Raw genomic sequence first — 17,189 nt, 5'->3', positions numbered from 1 at the left:
ATAAGTAACCTAAGACGTTCCTCTTCAGGAACTCGAGCTGCGTTGACGACGCTTTGGGGAACGAGATACCAACGGCACCAGACTTCCGCACCCCTGCCCTGTGTGTCCAAAGAGGAGCACAGCTAGGGCAAGAGAACGGAAGAACCTGGAGTGGCTCGCATCTCCAGGCCATAAAACCTGACGAAGGTCAGAGGCTTGGACCAACCCGCAGTGTTGCAGATGTCCTGGATAGGGACACCTGCGAGAAAGACCTTGGAGGCCGCCACACTCCTAGTGGAATGAGCCCTGACTCCCATCGGCGAGGGGAGGCCAGAAGACTCATAGGCCATGAGAATGGCATCCACAATCCACCGACCGAGGGTCTGCTTGTAAGCAGGCAGACCTCTCTTAGGAGGACCGTAGCACACTAGCAACTGGTCTGTCCTTCTCCACATAGCAGCTCTGTGGACTTCATTATTTTTGAGAAATAAAGAAATAAGCAAGTGTGGTGAATACATAATAGAGTTGTGTGTTCTGCGTTTTATTGTCAAGTGTTCATGAGATGGATTGCCTGAGGGAAGAAACTGTTCCTGTGTCTGGTCGTTCTGGTGCTCAGAGCTCTGTAGCGTCGACCAGACGGTAGCAGTTCAAAGAGGGAGTGTGCTGGATGTGAGGGGTCCAGAGTGATTTTACCAGCCCTTTTGCTCACTCTGGATAAGTACAGTTCTTGGAGAGTGGGGAGGGTTGTACCATTGATTCACTCAGCAGTCCGGGCTACCCTCCGTAGTCTTCTGAGGTCAGATTTGGTAGCTGAGCTGAACCAGACAGTTATTGAAGTGCAGAGGAGGGATTCAATGATGGCAGAGTAGAACTGTTTCAGCAGCTCCTGTGGCAGGTTGAACTTCCTCAGCTGGAGAAGAAAGTACAACCTCTGCTGGGCCTTCCTGACAATGGAGTCAATGTGATTGTCCCACTTCAGGTCCTGAGAGATGGTGGTGCCAAGGAATCTGAATGACTCCACTGCTGTCACAGTGATGTCCTTCAGATAAGCCAAAACCAGTCTTTCAAATGATTTCATGGCTCCAGACGTTAGAGCCACAGGTCTGTAGTTACTAAGTTAATAAGCTGACTATTAAAAAGAGCAGCTGAACATCAGTTCACAAATAAAACATATTGGTAACATTTTACAATAAAGGTAAAATGTAATTTAATCTAACATGAACAAACAATGAATATTTATTGAAGTATTTAGCCTATTGATCTTTGTATACATTAGTTAATACAAATTCAGTTCCTAGTTAGTTTGTGTTAGTTCACAGTGCATAAATTAATGTTAACAATTTGATTTTAATAATGCATTAGTAAATGTTAAAATTCATATTAACTAAGATTAATAAATGCTGTAGAAGTAGGCTATTGTTTATTCTTAGTTCATGTTAACTAAAGTAGTTAACTAATGTTAACTAATGAAACCTTATTGTTTCCAAAATATTGCTCAAATATTTACTGCCTTTAGTTATTATTTTGGAATAAATATAAAAATGCATAAAACACTATGAAATGTATAATTAGTATTAACAAATAATATTAACGAAATACAAAATATAATTATATGTATTCTCTTTTTTATGTAATATTTATTTACCCAGGAAAATGTGACAACATTAAGTGTAACAGGGACACACACACACACACACACACATATAGCTATATAAAACTGCCTCATCATTTTAAAACACCAACGCACGACACTGAATATATATATATATATATATATATATGCATGGTTATTTTTTATTTATGTATATGTTAATTTTAATATAGAACGGAAGTTATTTTTATTTTTTTGGTATCCTAGGCAAACTGCTTACTCTGAGTATAGGGAGCGCCTAATGCATGCGTGTAATATTATGATCTTAGAAATCTTTATGGCCAATTAAATTTTTAAAACATGAATTTCAACACGAAACAAAGGACAGACATTGTTAGATCAAGGTTTGGGGTTAAACCACATTATTTCCTTCTCTAACTAGTGGGGGAGGGGGTGCGCGCCGGGTTGGTTTCAGTTAGGTCCTGTAAGCAAATGTAAAAGACCTCCCTGGAGCTCTTTACACATATCCATGTTCATCATTTATTAGCATTAAGTGCAGCGATGTCTGGAAGAGGTAAAGGAGGTAAAGGACTCGGGAAAGGAGGCGCTAAACGGCACCGGAAGGTTCTGCGGGATAACATCCAGGGCATCACCAAACCCGCCATCCGTCGTCTCGCTCGCCGCGGCGGAGTCAAGCGTATCTCCGGTCTGATCTACGAGGAGACCCGCGGTGTTCTGAAGGTGTTCCTGGAGAACGTGATCCGCGATGCCGTTACCTACACCGAGCACGCCAAGAGAAAGACCGTCACCGCCATGGACGTCGTGTACGCTCTGAAACGACAGGGACGCACTCTGTACGGCTTCGGAGGATAAACACGTCCGTGTTATCAGAAACACACAAAGGCTCTTTTAAGAGCCACCCACACTGTCACATAGAGAGTTGAAGTAATGATGTTCTTGGTGGAAACTAGCAAGAGTTTTGTGAATGAACTCTACTTAAATAGTGAAACTAGTGTATTATTGGTCATGCACCCAGAACATCGCTGGTGTGTTTATTTCATCCAGAATATAAGCATCGGGAATCTCATCGTCAAGATGGTGTCCGCCTCCAAGGAGAGAAGCGGGGTGTCCCTCGCCGCCCTGAAGAAGGCTCTTTCTGCGGGCGGCTATGATGTGGAGAAGAACAACTCCCGAGTTAAGCTCGCCATCGAGAGTTTGGTGACCAAAGGCACCCTGGTCCAGACCAAAGGCACCGGTGCCTCCGGCTCCTTCAAGCTCAACAAGAAGCAAACCGAGAAGGCGACAAAGAGCGGTCTTCCCGAACTTTGTTAATAAAACATCATTAAGTTTAGTCTCTAAAATTACACAAATAGTACATACAAATGTTCCTGACACTTTCTTTCATGTAAATTACACGTTTTACTTTATAGGAATGGTTTAGTGTCTTTGGAAAAGTCCGTTAGCATATGGCTAACTGTAAGAGGTAACGCTAATGTAAGACTTGAGCTCTTGTTTATGAAAGTTTGGGCTTTTAATATCATCTTATGTGTAGATGAACGTTTTTATATATGTATGTATAAAGGTTTTACTGGCAATTTGTCAATGGATGAATGGAAGTAAGCTAATTAATTTAACCTAAAAGCATGCACTGTAAAGTTAATTGGAGACATCACTTACACAGAGCGTGAAAATTAACTTAAAACAGGTTTTGATCTTTAAACACATATTAATACTTGATCTGTGATTCCAGATTGTCAGAAAAAAACCCTCTACGAAACAGAAGTTCCTGATTTCAAAAATTTCTGAAGGGAGCTGCTGAAAACACAGGTGATCTGAGGAAGCTTATTAAATAACTTTATATGCATCTTTCACAATATATTTCATATATCACAATGCATTTATAATTTTCTTTTGCAAAATTGATGTGTGTGTGTGTGTAAATAAATAAATATATATATATATATATATATATATATATATATATATGTATAATTTATGTGTGTGTGTTTGTTTGCTTGTTAGTTATTTTAATGTCCAAACATAAGTAACACTGTAAGAGCTAAATAATTAGCTCTTATTTATTTTTATATTGTATATTCTGTGAATTCTTATTTTTTTCTTTTCTGCATTTCACCTCTATGGAAGCCCGTTCCCACCACCTTAAGAAAAAATATAATTCTGTAAGTCATAATAATGAGAAACTTTCTCATATTTATGGCTTAGTTTCTCGTAATAATGACTTAGTTTCTCATAATAATGACTTCTCATAATAATGACTTATTTTCTCATAATAATGACTTCTCATAATAATGACTTATTTTCTCATAATAATGACTTAGTTTCTCATAATAATGACTTCTCATAATAATGACTTCTCATAATAATGACTTATTTTCTCATAATAATGACTTCTCATAATAATGACTTATTTTCTCATAATAATGACTTATTTTCTCATAATAATGACTTAGTTTCTCATAATAATGACTTCTCATAATAATGACTTCTCATAATAATGACTTATTTTCTCATAATAATGACTTCTCATAATAATGACTTATTTTCTCATAATAATGACTTCTCATAATAATGACTTATTTTCTCATAATAATGACTTCTCATAATAATGACTTATTTTCTCATAATAATGACTTCTCATAATAATGACTTCTCATAATAATGACTTATTTTCTCATAATAATGACTTATTTTCTCATAATAATGACTTCTCATAATAATGACTTATTTTCTCATAATAATGACTTCTCATAATAATGACTTCTCATAATAATGACTTATTTTCTCATAATAATGACTTATTTTCTCATAATAATGACTTCTCATAATAATGACTTCTCATAATAATGACTTATTTTCTCATAATAATGACTTATTTTCTCATAATAATGACTTCTCATAATAATGACTTATTTTCTCATAATAATGACTTCTCATAATAATGACTTCTCATAATAATGACTTATTTTCTCATAATAATGACTTCTCATAATAATGACTTATTTTCTCATAATAATGACTTATTTTCTCATAATAATGACTTATTTTCTCATAATAATGACTTCTCATAATAATGACTTTTCTCATAATAATGACTTATTTTCTCATAATAATGACTTCTCATAATAATGACTTATTTTCTCATAATAATGACTTCTCATAATAATGACTTCTCATAATAATGACTTATTTTCTCATAATAATGACTTATTTTCTCATAATAATGACTTCTCATAATAATGACTTATTTTCTCATAATAATGACTTCTCATAATAATGACTTCTCATAATAATGACTTATTTTCTCATAATAATGACTTCTCATAATAATGACTTATTTTCTCATAATAATGACTTATTTTCTCATAATAATGACTTATTTTCTCATAATAATGACTTCTCATAATAATGACTTATTTTCTCATAATAATGACTTCTCATAATAATGACTTCTCATAATAATGACTTATTTTCTCATAATAATGACTTCTCATAATAATGACTTATTTTCTCATAATAATGACTTATTTTCTCATAATAATGACTTTTCTCATAATAATGACTTAGTTTCTCATAATAATGACTTCTCATAATAATGACTTCTCATAATGACTTATTTTCTCATAATAATGACTTCTCATAATAATGACTTCTCATAATAATGACTTCTCATAATAATGACTTATTTTCTCATAATAATGACTTATTTTCTCATAATAATGACGTAGTTTCTCATAATAATGACTTATCATTATATACATAAGATAAGATACAGTAACAACATGAACAAAGAAACAAAGTAAAACAAACTGACAAATACAATAAAACAAACACACAAACGAAATGAAATAAACAGTGCTTTCATTTTTCCATGAAGGTCTACTAATATTAATGTTCAGGTAAGTAATAGTTACAAAAGTAATCAAATGTAATGAGCACTGCATAGTTTTCACTGTATGTACTGATAGATTTATGTTTATTAAAGCTATAACGTTGTTCAGATTAAGAGCTGTTGGTGATTTTCTCTTTGCATTTTGTTCTTTGATTAACATTGATGGCTCAAGCTCCAGTCTGACACTTTAAGACAATATTGACACGCATCGGATTTTCTCCCAACTGTTCTCGTCCACTTAAAACAAAAGTGAAGACTGTCATAACCGGCCATTTTGACACATTGTGTGTGTATTTTTTGGCATATTTTTGTGTGTTATTTCGACGCGCCCGAAGCTCAAAGTGTACTTTGCTTGTCCGTTTTGGAGCACGCCGCCGCACAGGCGCACGCGCGCACACACATTTCAGCCTGGGGAAGAGCATCACTTGTGCATATTGTACTTTCAACGTTTTACTATCAAATATGTCCTGCAATGTAGCAACAGTAAAGACGGCATTTTATAACAATCACTGATTGAGCTGATTCAGATGTTAAGTTTTGGTTCGGAGGAACGAATCCGCGCCGCTATGAAGGGAAGGGAGTTGTGCTAGAAGAAATGCGGCTATAATCCTTGGAAGCCAAAATCGAAAAAAAAAAAAAATACTTAGCTTAATATAACAGCCACAGGCCTAAAGTGTGAGCAGATGTTTGAATAGTTGGTTCTCTCTTCTATAATTAAACAGGACTTTCATGTTGCGTGTGCTGAAGCTCCTCCGCGTGAGTGCGATCTGGCTTCTGAATTGCACATAGCAAAAATGCATCAGACAAATGTTTGAATATTATTGCACATAAAAACAGCTGGCGACATTATATATATATAATGTCGCCAGCTCTCTCTCTCTCTATATATATATATATATATAGAGAGAGAGAGAGAGAGAGAGATAGAGAGAGAGAGCAACAATAAATGTATGTGTGTTTTCTTAATTTCTCCAATACCGATAGAAGTACCGATAACGTCAGAGCTTATCGATACTCCGGTCTTTCATAATTTAGCCCCGAGACCGATTTAATACCGAGTTTCGGTACCCATCCCTATAGATAACTATTTTCTATGAAGTATAATCTATTGTAGACTGTATTGTACTGAGATAAGAGCATACACGCGCTCCCTCTCAAATGCCCCAATAAGCATTTAATTAAGATACATGATATTTTGTTCTTTAATTGAAGCAAGTGGGTGGCTCTTAAAAGAGCTGTTTTGTTTGGGAAGAAGAAAAAAATAACAAAGAATGAGGCTTATTTCTTTTTGGGAGCTGCCTTTTTAGGTTTGGCTGCTTTAGGCTTCGCCGTCTTGGGTTTGGCTGTCTTGGCCTTCTTGGGGCTTTTGGCTGCTTTCTTAGCCGCTGCTGGTTTCTTGTCTTTCTTTCTTTCTAATCTGCGTGCCTCTGTCATTGGGTAGGAGCAGAGCCATGACTTGTGCACGCTGCCGTCACATGAGGTAATAATAAATATTTCAGAATAATTCAAACTCAGATATTGGTGTGTGATATCTGAGTTTTAATTATTTGACTACAAATCTCACCTCATCATTCCTCCCAGTGATTATTTCCAGGAAAAACTGAGATGCCCCCAAGCTGGCTTCTTAAAACTGACTAAATATTTAAAAAGAGCCAAAAGTTATTTTGAACAGCTCTTTGAAAGGAACGGATCGCCAAGATCCGGATCCTCTCAAAGAGCCACAAATCCCATCACTATTGCCTATGTCTTGTTTTAGAGCGTGTTAGATAAAGAAATGCTGATTGAAATACTGCCTCAGTGGTTGAACATGTTACAGAATAAATTAATAACCTTCTGGCCACTGCATCCGTATTAGAATGGTCATCATTATAATGGTAGAGTAAAATTAATATACTTTGGGGGTTTAAATTTAATTAGGTCTGTAATTAAAATACGTAACAGTCTTTTACACTGATAAACAAACATCTCTACATAGAAAGCACAGCAAATGAACGCGTTCAGAAAACAAATTTGGGATTTTGCATTGAGCCGGTTATGTTAGAGTTTGCCGATAAAAAAAAAAAAAATACAACACCACTGACCCATTCAGAGTGAGCCGACTGGTGTTACTTTAAGTGACCGAAGCATTTCTGAAAACTTTGAAGGCTCCTTAACCGAGAAGATGGGGGCTCTTAAAAGAGCCTTTGTGTGTCGGAGCGGAGCTCTACTTGGAGCTGGTGTACTTGGTGACGGCCTTGGTGCCCTCAGACACGGCGTGTTTGGCCAGCTCTCCGGGCAGCAGCAGACGCACGGCGGTCTGGATCTCTCTCGATGTGATGGTGGAGCGCTTGTTGTAGTGAGCGAGACGAGACGATTCACCGGCGATGCGCTCGAAGATGTCGTTGACGAAAGAGTTCATGATCCCCATCGCCTTAGAAGAGATCCCGGTGTCAGGATGAACCTGCTTCAACACTTTATACACGTAGATAGCGTAGCTCTCCTTCCTGGACTTTCTGCGCTTCTTTCCTCCTTTAGCGGCGGTCTTAGTGACGGCCTTCTTCGAGCCCTTCTTAGGCGCGGACTTTGCTGGTTCAGGCATGATGAAGATGATGCAGACGAATCGATGATTATAATGAGCCGGACAGACGTATTTATTGACTCGTCTATGCTAATTTTCATGCAGATACTACGGAGTCTTCTGATTGCGTGTTTCCATAGACCACACCCATAAACTCGAATGTGATTGGACAACTCGAAGTATCACGAGCGGAACCAGGGCCAATCACAGGCAGCGAATAGATAGCCCCACCCACCGCTCCGTGTTTGAACAACATCTGTGATATGAATGACATTCCTTTGTTTCAGTTCCCGCTCTTTTTGTTAATGTTTTAACAAGAAAATAAATGGGTCGCAAATATCAGTATAATTTTTAAACCCCTTAATAGGCCCATTGAGAGAAATTAGAGAAAGGAGATCAATGACAAAATATCTTAAATATTATCATCTTATTTTTCTCTTTATTTTGTAAATTACCTAAATTTAAAAAAAGCACTAAACAAATGCAAACGCTATGCAGGACAAAAACATACTATCATTCAGTGTGCTCTTGAAAGAAACAACACTTCACCAGTTTTATTTTGAGAATCTGTTTTCGGATCAGAAACAGGAGTAAATTTATATTCTGGATGAAATAAACACCAGCGATGTTCTGGGTACATGACCAATAATACACTAGTTTCATTATTTAAGTAGAGTTCATTCACAAAACTATTGCTAGTTTCCACCAAGAACATCATTACTTCAACTCTTTATGTGACAGTGTGGGTGGCTCTTAAAAGAGCCTTTGTGTGTTTCTGATAAAATGGACTTGTTTATCCTCCGAAGCCGTACAGAGTGCGTCCCTGTCGTTTCAGAGCGTACACGACGTCCATGGCGGTGACGGTCTTTCTCTTGGCGTGCTCGGTGTAGGTAACGGCATCGCGGATCACGTTCTCCAGGAACACCTTCAGAACACCGCGGGTCTCCTCGTAGATCAGACCGGAGATACGCTTAACTCCGCCGCGGCGAGCGAGACGACGGATGGCGGGTTTGGTGATGCCCTGGATGTTATCCCGCAAAACCTTCCGGTGCCGCTTAGCGCCTCCTTTCCCGAGTCCTTTACCTCCTTTACCTCTTCCAGACATTATTATATATCTTCAAGCTTCCACGTTGTACAGTAGAATCTGAGTGAACGCTGTGGAGACGCAAGAAAACATTTACAATTGCTTACAGGACCTAGTTGAAACACGTCAAGGTGGAGTTTTGCAACGTCATGATGCGCGTCAGTCCAGATTCCATCAAATTTGAAATTAGCTAATTTTGTGCATAAAATCTTAAAATGTATCAGTTTAAACATCTGTTATGTTATTTATGTTCTATTGTGAATAAATTATCGCTCATGTGATTTGAAATTCTTTTAGTTTTCATTTTAGTCAAATAAAAAAAAAACACCCCACATTTATATATATATTCTCCATTAATTGTCATCATATATGCTATATATGCATAAGAACTTTATATTAATTATTAATTAAAATACCTCATTTAATTTATGATTGACTTGTCTTTTGATAGACAAGATGGCGGCGCGAACACATCGCGAGGCTCAGCGTCTTACCAGATTTTGGAAAATAGTGTTAATTTACCTGGTTATTTCACTCGTGTTCGCGCGATCCAGTTATGCGAACTACAGCTATAGTAAACAATCACTTTTGGACATCAACAAACAGTGTTCCAACATAGTTTTAGATCATCCTTTCGACTTCAGCGAACTCCCGCCGGAGCTACTGAGATCACCGCGGACAAGCGGATCACTCGTACCGACCGGAAGTGCTCGGCGTCGGCGTCGAGACCGTAAACAAAGACGGGGAAAGCGTGGAGGGCTGCGTGCTAAGCTAAGGCTAAACCCACATCGACCAGCTCTGCCCAGCATCTTCCTTGCCAATGTACGGTCTCTGATGAACAAGATGGACGAACTAAAGATCTGGACCCTCACACAGAAATGGCTTATGGACTGTAATGTTATGTTCTTCACTGAAACATGGCTCTGCAACGATGTCCCAAACAGCGTGGTGCATATGGATGGACGTGCTCTCTTCAGGGCTGACAGAGTAGCAGCAACCTCTGGTAAAAACAAGGGTGGTGGAGTATGCATTTATGTAAATAAATCATGGTGCAAAGACTCTGTCATTGTTGATACCTACTGCTCTGCTGAGCTGGAGTTCCTGATTATCAAGTGCAGGCCATTCTATCTACCACGTGAGTTTACTTGCATTGTTGCTGCTGCAGTTTATGTACCTCCGGACGCTAATGCTAACGTGGCTATGAAAGAACTCTGTGCTGCTATTAGCAAACTACAAACCCTGCACCCGGATGGAGCCTTTATTGTTGCTGGGGACTTCAATCACTGCACTCTTAGATCTGTTCTCCCTAAATTTAATCAAAATGTCTCCTGCACTACAAGAGGACATAAAACATTGGACCACGTTTATACTAATGTGAGTGATGCCTACAAAGTCACACCCCTCCCCCACCTGGGTCAGTCTGATCACCTCTCTTTGTTCCTGCTCCCCAAGTATACCCCGGTCATCAAACGTGTGAAACCTACAACAAGGACTGTTAAAATCTGGCTGTAAGGTGCTGACTCCACTCTTCAACATCAATTCCAGCTCACAGAATGGAGTGAGTTTGCTGCCCAGGCCACCACAAACTCTCAGATTAACATTGACACTTACACCAACTCTGTCATGGAGCACATCAACAGCTGTGTGAGCAGAGTGACTACACACAAAAAAATAAAAATCTTCCCCAATCAGAAGCCCTGGATGAACAGAGAGGTTCGCCTCCTGCTCAAAGCAAGAGATGCAGCCTTCAGGTCTGGAGACCAGGAGGCTTACAGCTCAGCCAGAGCCAACCTGAGGAAGGGTATCTGCCAGGCCAAACTCACACACAAACAGAAGATTGAAGAACACTTCAATTCTTCAGACCCCCGGCGTATGTGGCAAGGCATACAATCTATCACGGATTACAAACCACCTAACTCTGTGCCCCCCTCCAGCTCTGCCTCCCTCCCAAACGAGCTCAACCACTTTTATGCTCGTTTTGATCAAAATAATAAGGAGATCTCACTCAAAGCTGAGCATCAACCCAGTGAACTGCCTCTCACTCTCTCCACATCAGACGTTTACTCCACTTTGCGTAAGGTGAATGCACGGAAGGCAGCTGGCCCTGACGGAATACCTGGTCGTGTGCTTAAAGCCTGTGCGGAGCAGCTAGCTGAGGTCTTCACGGACATTTTCAATCTGTCCCTGGCCCAAACAACTGTCCCCACTATCTTCAAAACCTCCACCATCGTACCAGTACCGAAACATTCCACTGCCTCGGTCCCTAACGACTTCCGTCCTGTTGCACTCACCCCCATCATTGCCAAGTGTTTTGAGAAACTGGTTGCATCCCACCTAAAATCCTGTCTCCCTGCTACACTGGACCCATTCCAATTTGCCTATCGCCACAATAGGTCAACAGAGGACGCCATCTCAACAGCGCTTCACTCTGCCCTCACCCACCTGGACAGTCAAAACACACATGTGAGAATGCTGTTCATGGACTTCAGTTCTGCATTTAATACAGTAATCCCCTCCAAGCTGATCTCCAAACTCAGCCAGCTTGGAATCAGCACACCCATCTGTAATTGGATTCTAGATTTTCTGACTAACAGACCTCAGTCCGTCAAGTTAGATAACCTCTCCTCCTCCATCATCACCCTGAACACCGGCGTGCCACAGGGCTGCGTACTGAGCCCTCTCCTGTACTCCCTCTTCACCCATGACTGTGTTCCTGTTTATGGCTCCAACACCATAATCAAATTTGCAGATGACACCACGGTGGTAGGTCTGATCAAGGATGACGATGAATCAGCCTACAGGGATGAGGTGCAGCACCTGGCTGTGTGGTGTGCCACCAACAATCTACAGCTAAACACCCAGAAGACAAAGGAGATCATTGTGGACTTCAGGCGGACTAGGAGTCATGCACACACACCCATCTACATCAACGGAGCTGAAGTGGAGCGTGTGTCGAGTTTCAAGTTCCTTGGCATCCACATCTCTGATGACCTCACCTGGTCCCATAACACCTCTACTCTGGTCAAAAAGGCACAGCAGCGCCTTTACTTCTTAAGGAGCCTTAAGAAAGTTCACCTGAATCCCAGGATCCTTGTGGAATTCTACCGCTGTACCATTGAGAGCATACTCACGAACTGCATCTCAGTATGGTACAGCAATTGCTCCGCATCTGACCGCAAAGCACTCCAGCGGGTGGTGAAAACTGCTCAACGGATCACCGGCACCCAGTTAACTTCCATTGAGAACATTTATTATAAGCGCTGTCTGGGCAGGGCAAGAAACATCATCAAGGATGCCTCTCACCCTAACCATGGACTTTTCACCCTCCTTCCATCCGGCAGGCGTTACAGGTGCCTACGCTCTCGCACTAGTAGGCTCAGGAAGAGCTTCTTCCCCGAGGCTGTGACACTTCTGAACGCCACACCACCAATCTAACCTGCACCTGCTTATTAATGCACTGGTCACAGTACTTTAAACACATGCATTTGCACTACTCATATTTTGCACAGACTGCACATCGTTCAAGTCATTACACTATAATCTGTTTAAAGTTGTTACTGTACAAGCACAGTAAACTATTTCTATAAAATATTGCACTACTGCTATTTTGCATAGAATACATTGTTCTATCAATACTTTGCACACTCATCCAGCTGTATTTATTTATTACCACTGTTCTCACGTTTCTGCTGTTCATAATGTGTATATATAATCTGTAATCTATATAATCTACATTGCTCTGTTCATAATGTACATACAATCCCTACATTGCATTCCTATTTTATATTCTGTATATACTCTGCTCAATACTGTATATAGCAATTCCACTGTATATTCTGTAAATCATATCTTCACTTACTCTGCACTTATATGTATATAAAACACTATATTCTTGCACTTCTGGTTAGATGCTAACTGCATTTCATTAGCTCTGTACTTGTACTCTGCATAAATGACAATAAAGTTGAATCTAATCTAATCTAATCTAATTTATATTGTGATTGTCACAGTCAATTGTTTTTTATTACCATAGAGCATTTTTTTTTCTTTTCAAAAGCTCTCTGATCTCAGCAGTTTGATTAAGGTACATAGATGATGGACTCAATATTAAGTAATTTAATGCAACAGCCATTTAAGATTTAGCCAAACTAAATAAAGAAAGTATTTTAAATAATTAAATAAATACAGTTTATAATGATCATATCTGTGCAACTGTAAAAAGGAAAGAAAAAATGCTATTTTTCTAGACTTGGAATACAGACTGATGTTAAGTAACTTCATGGTTTTTTTTTTTTTCATTTTGGAGCAGGACAGACTTGATCACTAAGACGATCAATCCTGGAAAGAAATGCACAACAATGCTTAAAAATTAGAAAAAATGGATGCAAGCCTGAATAATAATAATAATAACTATTTCAGCTCCAAGACTTTAAATAATTGTGCTTTTCGCTGATCATAGATGGAACATGGTGCAGTCTGATGATTTGTAATTTTAATCAGCATTAGCTAGGCTTATAGTCCTGAGAGCACTAATGCAAATAAGGGGTGGAAGCAGTGAGTCAATTCTAAACATGTTTCCATAATGTCACAGAATGCAAATCATAATACTGTTTACTGTATCTATGCTATCCAGGTGTCTGGAGTGTGCTACAAAAATGAAATGGATCATTGACTTTACATATTTTTTATTTTTATTTTTTAACTTGTGATTGTGAGTCACTCAGTCATATTTAAGGGAAGGATACGAGCTGTCAGATAGGATCTGTTGGTGTTGATTACAGATATTGGATGAGAGTGCTTTTATGGTTTTAACCAAAAATATAAACAATAGTAAGTTATTATAATGACTAAAAATGGTCAAATAATAACATCTAGTGAATCTTTTGAACATGAGGGAAGATCTAGAGTAGATTTGAAGTGTAATGGAGTGGAGACTCCATGTATGTTCTTTTACATTTAATCAACCTAGTAATATTAATGACCCGAGCTTAACTATTCTGTGATACAGTTATTCTGTAATTATTGTTATTCGTACTACAAACCCGATTCCAAAAAAGTTGGGACACTGTACAAATTGTGAATAAAAACAGAATGCAATGATGTGGAAGTTTCAAATTTCTATATTTTATTCAGAATACAACATTGATGACATATCAATTGTTTAAACTGAGAACATTGATCATTTTAAGGGAAAAATAAGTTTATTTTAAATTTCATGGCATCAACACATCTCAAAAAAGTTGGGACAAGGCCATGTTTACCACTGTGTGGCACCCCCTCTTCTTTTTATAACAGTCTGCAAACGTCTGGGGACTGAGGAGACAAGTTGCTCAAGTTTAGGAATAGGAATGTTGTCCTATTCTTGTCTAATACAGGCTTCTAGTTGCTCAACTGTCTTAGGTCTTCTTTGTCGCATCTTCCTCTTTATGATGCGCCAAATGTTTTCTATGGGTGAAAGATCTGGACTGCAGGCTGGCCATTTCAGTACCCGGATCCTCCTTCTACGCAGCTATGATGTTGTAATTGATGCAGTATGTGGTCTGGCATTGTCATGTTGTAAAATGCAAGGTCTTCCCTGAAAGAGACAATGTCTGGATGGGAGCATATGTTGTTCTAGAACTTGGATATACCTTTCAGCATTGATGGTGCCTTTCCAGATGTGTAAGCTGCCCATGCCACACGCACTCATGCAACCCCATACCATCAGAGATGCAGGCTTCTGAACTGAGCGCTGATAACAACTTGGGTTGTCCTAGTCCTCTTTAGTCCGGATGACATGGCTTCCCAATTTTCCAAAAAGAACTTCACATTTTGATTCGTCTGACCACAGAACAGTTTTCCACTTTGCCACAGTCCATTTTAAATAAGCCTTGACCCAGAGAAAACGCATGCGCTTCTGGATCATGTTTAGATATGGCTTCTTTTTTGACCTATAGAGTTTTAGCCGGCAACGGCGAATGGCACGGTGGATTGTGTTCACCGACAATGTTTTCTGGAAGTATTCCTGAGCCCATGTTGTGATTTCCATTACAGTAGCATTCCTGTATGCGATGCAGTGCCGTCTAAGGGCCCGAAGATCACGGGCATCCAGTATGGTTTTCCGGCCTTGACCCTTACGCACAGAGATTGTTCCAGATTCTCTGAAACTTTGGATGATATTATGCACTGTAGATGATGATAACTTCAAACTCTTTGCAATTTTTCTCTGAGAAACTCCTTTCTGATATTGCTCCACTATTTTTCGCCGCAGCATTGGGGGAATTGGTGATCCTCTTGCCATCTTGACTTCTGAGAGACCCTGCCACTCTGAGAGGCTCTTTTTATACCCAATCATGTTGCCAATTGACCTAATAAGTTGCAAATTGGTCCTTCAGCTGTTCCTTATATGTACATTTAACTTTTCTGGCCTCTTATTGCTACCTGTCCCAACTTTTTTGGAATGTGTAGCTCTCATGAAATCCAAAATGAGGCAATATTTGGCATGACATTTCAAAATGTCTCACTTTAACCATTTGATAAGTTATTTATATTCTATTGTGAATAAAATATAAGTTTATGATATTTGTAAATTATTGCATTCCTTTTTATTCGTAATTTGTACAGTGTCCCAACTTTTTTGGAATCAGGTTTGTATAAAAGGTATAATGTGAAAATGTTTAACATGGGCACTGCATTGTAAAAATTAATCCAATTGCTCTTCCATTCTCTTAGATTATTTCATTTTCCATTTTTTTTGTGCAAATCGAAATTATGAATTGTTGCAACATTTACAGTTTTTTTTGTTTGTTTGTTTGTTTTTTTCAATTGCTAACATTCCTTTGTCCAATGTCTTCATTTCTGTCATGCTGTGTCTAAAAGCATTTGTAAAAAAGATAAGAAAGATCCATGATTTTTGGTATGGGGTAAGCTTGTGTGAAAAGATCATTTAAGCATTTTAGAAATGTGTTAATTGACTGAATATTGTGTGAAAACAACATGAATTATGTTAATGGTATGGTCACAACAGATGGATGTTGTATTAATTGTGTTTAGAGTTTTGAAAATGTGACTACAGATTGGATAAAGGGATGTTAGCAATTGAAAAAATCCGTATTACAATGCTTTTATATAGGCCTAAGTGGTCCATAACACTGTATCTGAAGTCTCGGTGCAGAATTTCAGCCACTACGAGCCAGTCCCACAATTAGCTTTCCTTAGGACGTGCCATTTCTGTGTATGTAGCTTAAAATGCTAATGATGAGGAGAGAGGCGGCGCAAGGTAGAGGGTGGGTGTGTGTTCTGCAGCTTGTGCCACGGTACCATGCGCTAATGTTGACAGTGGATGTATCGCAATGGCTCGTAGACACGCAGTTGTTCAAGCTTTTCAGTTTGACCCAGAATCTGATACGGATGGAGAAGCATCGGATGAAAAAGTTGCAACTCAGCAGCTACAGCAGGACGTCTCCGAATGGTTAGTTTAAAATATTGTGTCTGGATACGGTCAGTGTTTCCCGCACATAGACTTTACCTGGGCGGACCGCAACAATATCCACCGCCCGCTGCCATCAGCTCCCGCTCCGCCATCAGTTTATTAATATTGTTCTAAAGTCGCGCTCGTGTGTGTGAGACGCGCCCGCTGCCATCAGCTCCCGCGTCTCACACACACGAGCGCGACTTTAGAACAATATTTAGTAACTTTCAGAACCTTTAGGCATCTTTTTTTTCCCCATAACGGGTACATACTAACAAACCTAGCGACTTTAAAAAAAAACTATCATTCAGTTGGAAGATGTCTCCAGTACTGCCGCGCGAGGTCTCTCCCCCGATGCAGTGTCGCCTCTCTCATGGGTCGTGTTTACTATTTATACTTGTTTTATGTATGACAACAGAAAATATGTAAATGTGAACAGCTTTATTGGGCATTCGGTTGTATTACAGTATGTGACATTTCATAGAGTAGAACAGATCTGAAGTGCCAAAAAACAATGCTTCGCTCGTTTGCAAGCCATGATGTCTCTCGCTCTCCTCTCACGGTCGTAGCTCATTTTCTCATGGGCGGGCAAAGCAGAGAAAGGGGAGGTAACCTTTC

At 39.1% G+C, this 17,189-nt stretch overlaps 3 protein-coding genes across 3 annotated transcripts; 1 reads left to right on the top strand and 2 right to left on the bottom strand.

Annotated features, from left to right (window-relative positions):
- Nucleotides 1–2,131: 2,131 nt before the first annotated feature.
- LOC306868002 (histone H4) lies at nt 2,132–2,443 on the top strand (the record flags this gene model as incomplete). Its single annotated transcript, XM_079413970.1, has 1 exon — nt 2,132–2,443. The coding sequence occupies one exon, from the start codon at nt 2,132–2,134 to the stop codon at nt 2,441–2,443; it is 312 nt and encodes a 103-aa protein (XP_079270096.1).
- Nucleotides 2,444–7,683: 5,240 nt separating this feature from the next.
- Nucleotides 7,684–8,058, bottom strand: LOC306867998 (histone H2B-like; the record flags this gene model as incomplete). The annotated part of the gene is made up of 1 exon (XM_079413966.1): nt 7,684–8,058. One exon carries the CDS (start codon nt 8,056–8,058, stop codon nt 7,684–7,686), a length of 375 nt encoding a protein of 124 aa, XP_079270092.1.
- Nucleotides 8,059–8,830: 772 nt separating this feature from the next.
- Nucleotides 8,831–9,142, bottom strand: LOC306868003 (histone H4; the record flags this gene model as incomplete). Its single annotated transcript, XM_079413971.1, has 1 exon — nt 8,831–9,142. One exon carries the CDS (start codon nt 9,140–9,142, stop codon nt 8,831–8,833), a length of 312 nt encoding a protein of 103 aa, XP_079270097.1.
- Nucleotides 9,143–17,189: the final 8,047 nt, after the last annotated feature.

Source organism: Barbus barbus (assembly GCF_936440315.1).
Source record: "Barbus barbus genome assembly, chromosome: 50".
Classification (NCBI taxonomy): Eukaryota; Metazoa; Chordata; class Actinopteri; order Cypriniformes; family Cyprinidae; genus Barbus; species Barbus barbus.
This window is presented reverse-complemented; position numbering and strand designations above follow the sequence as displayed.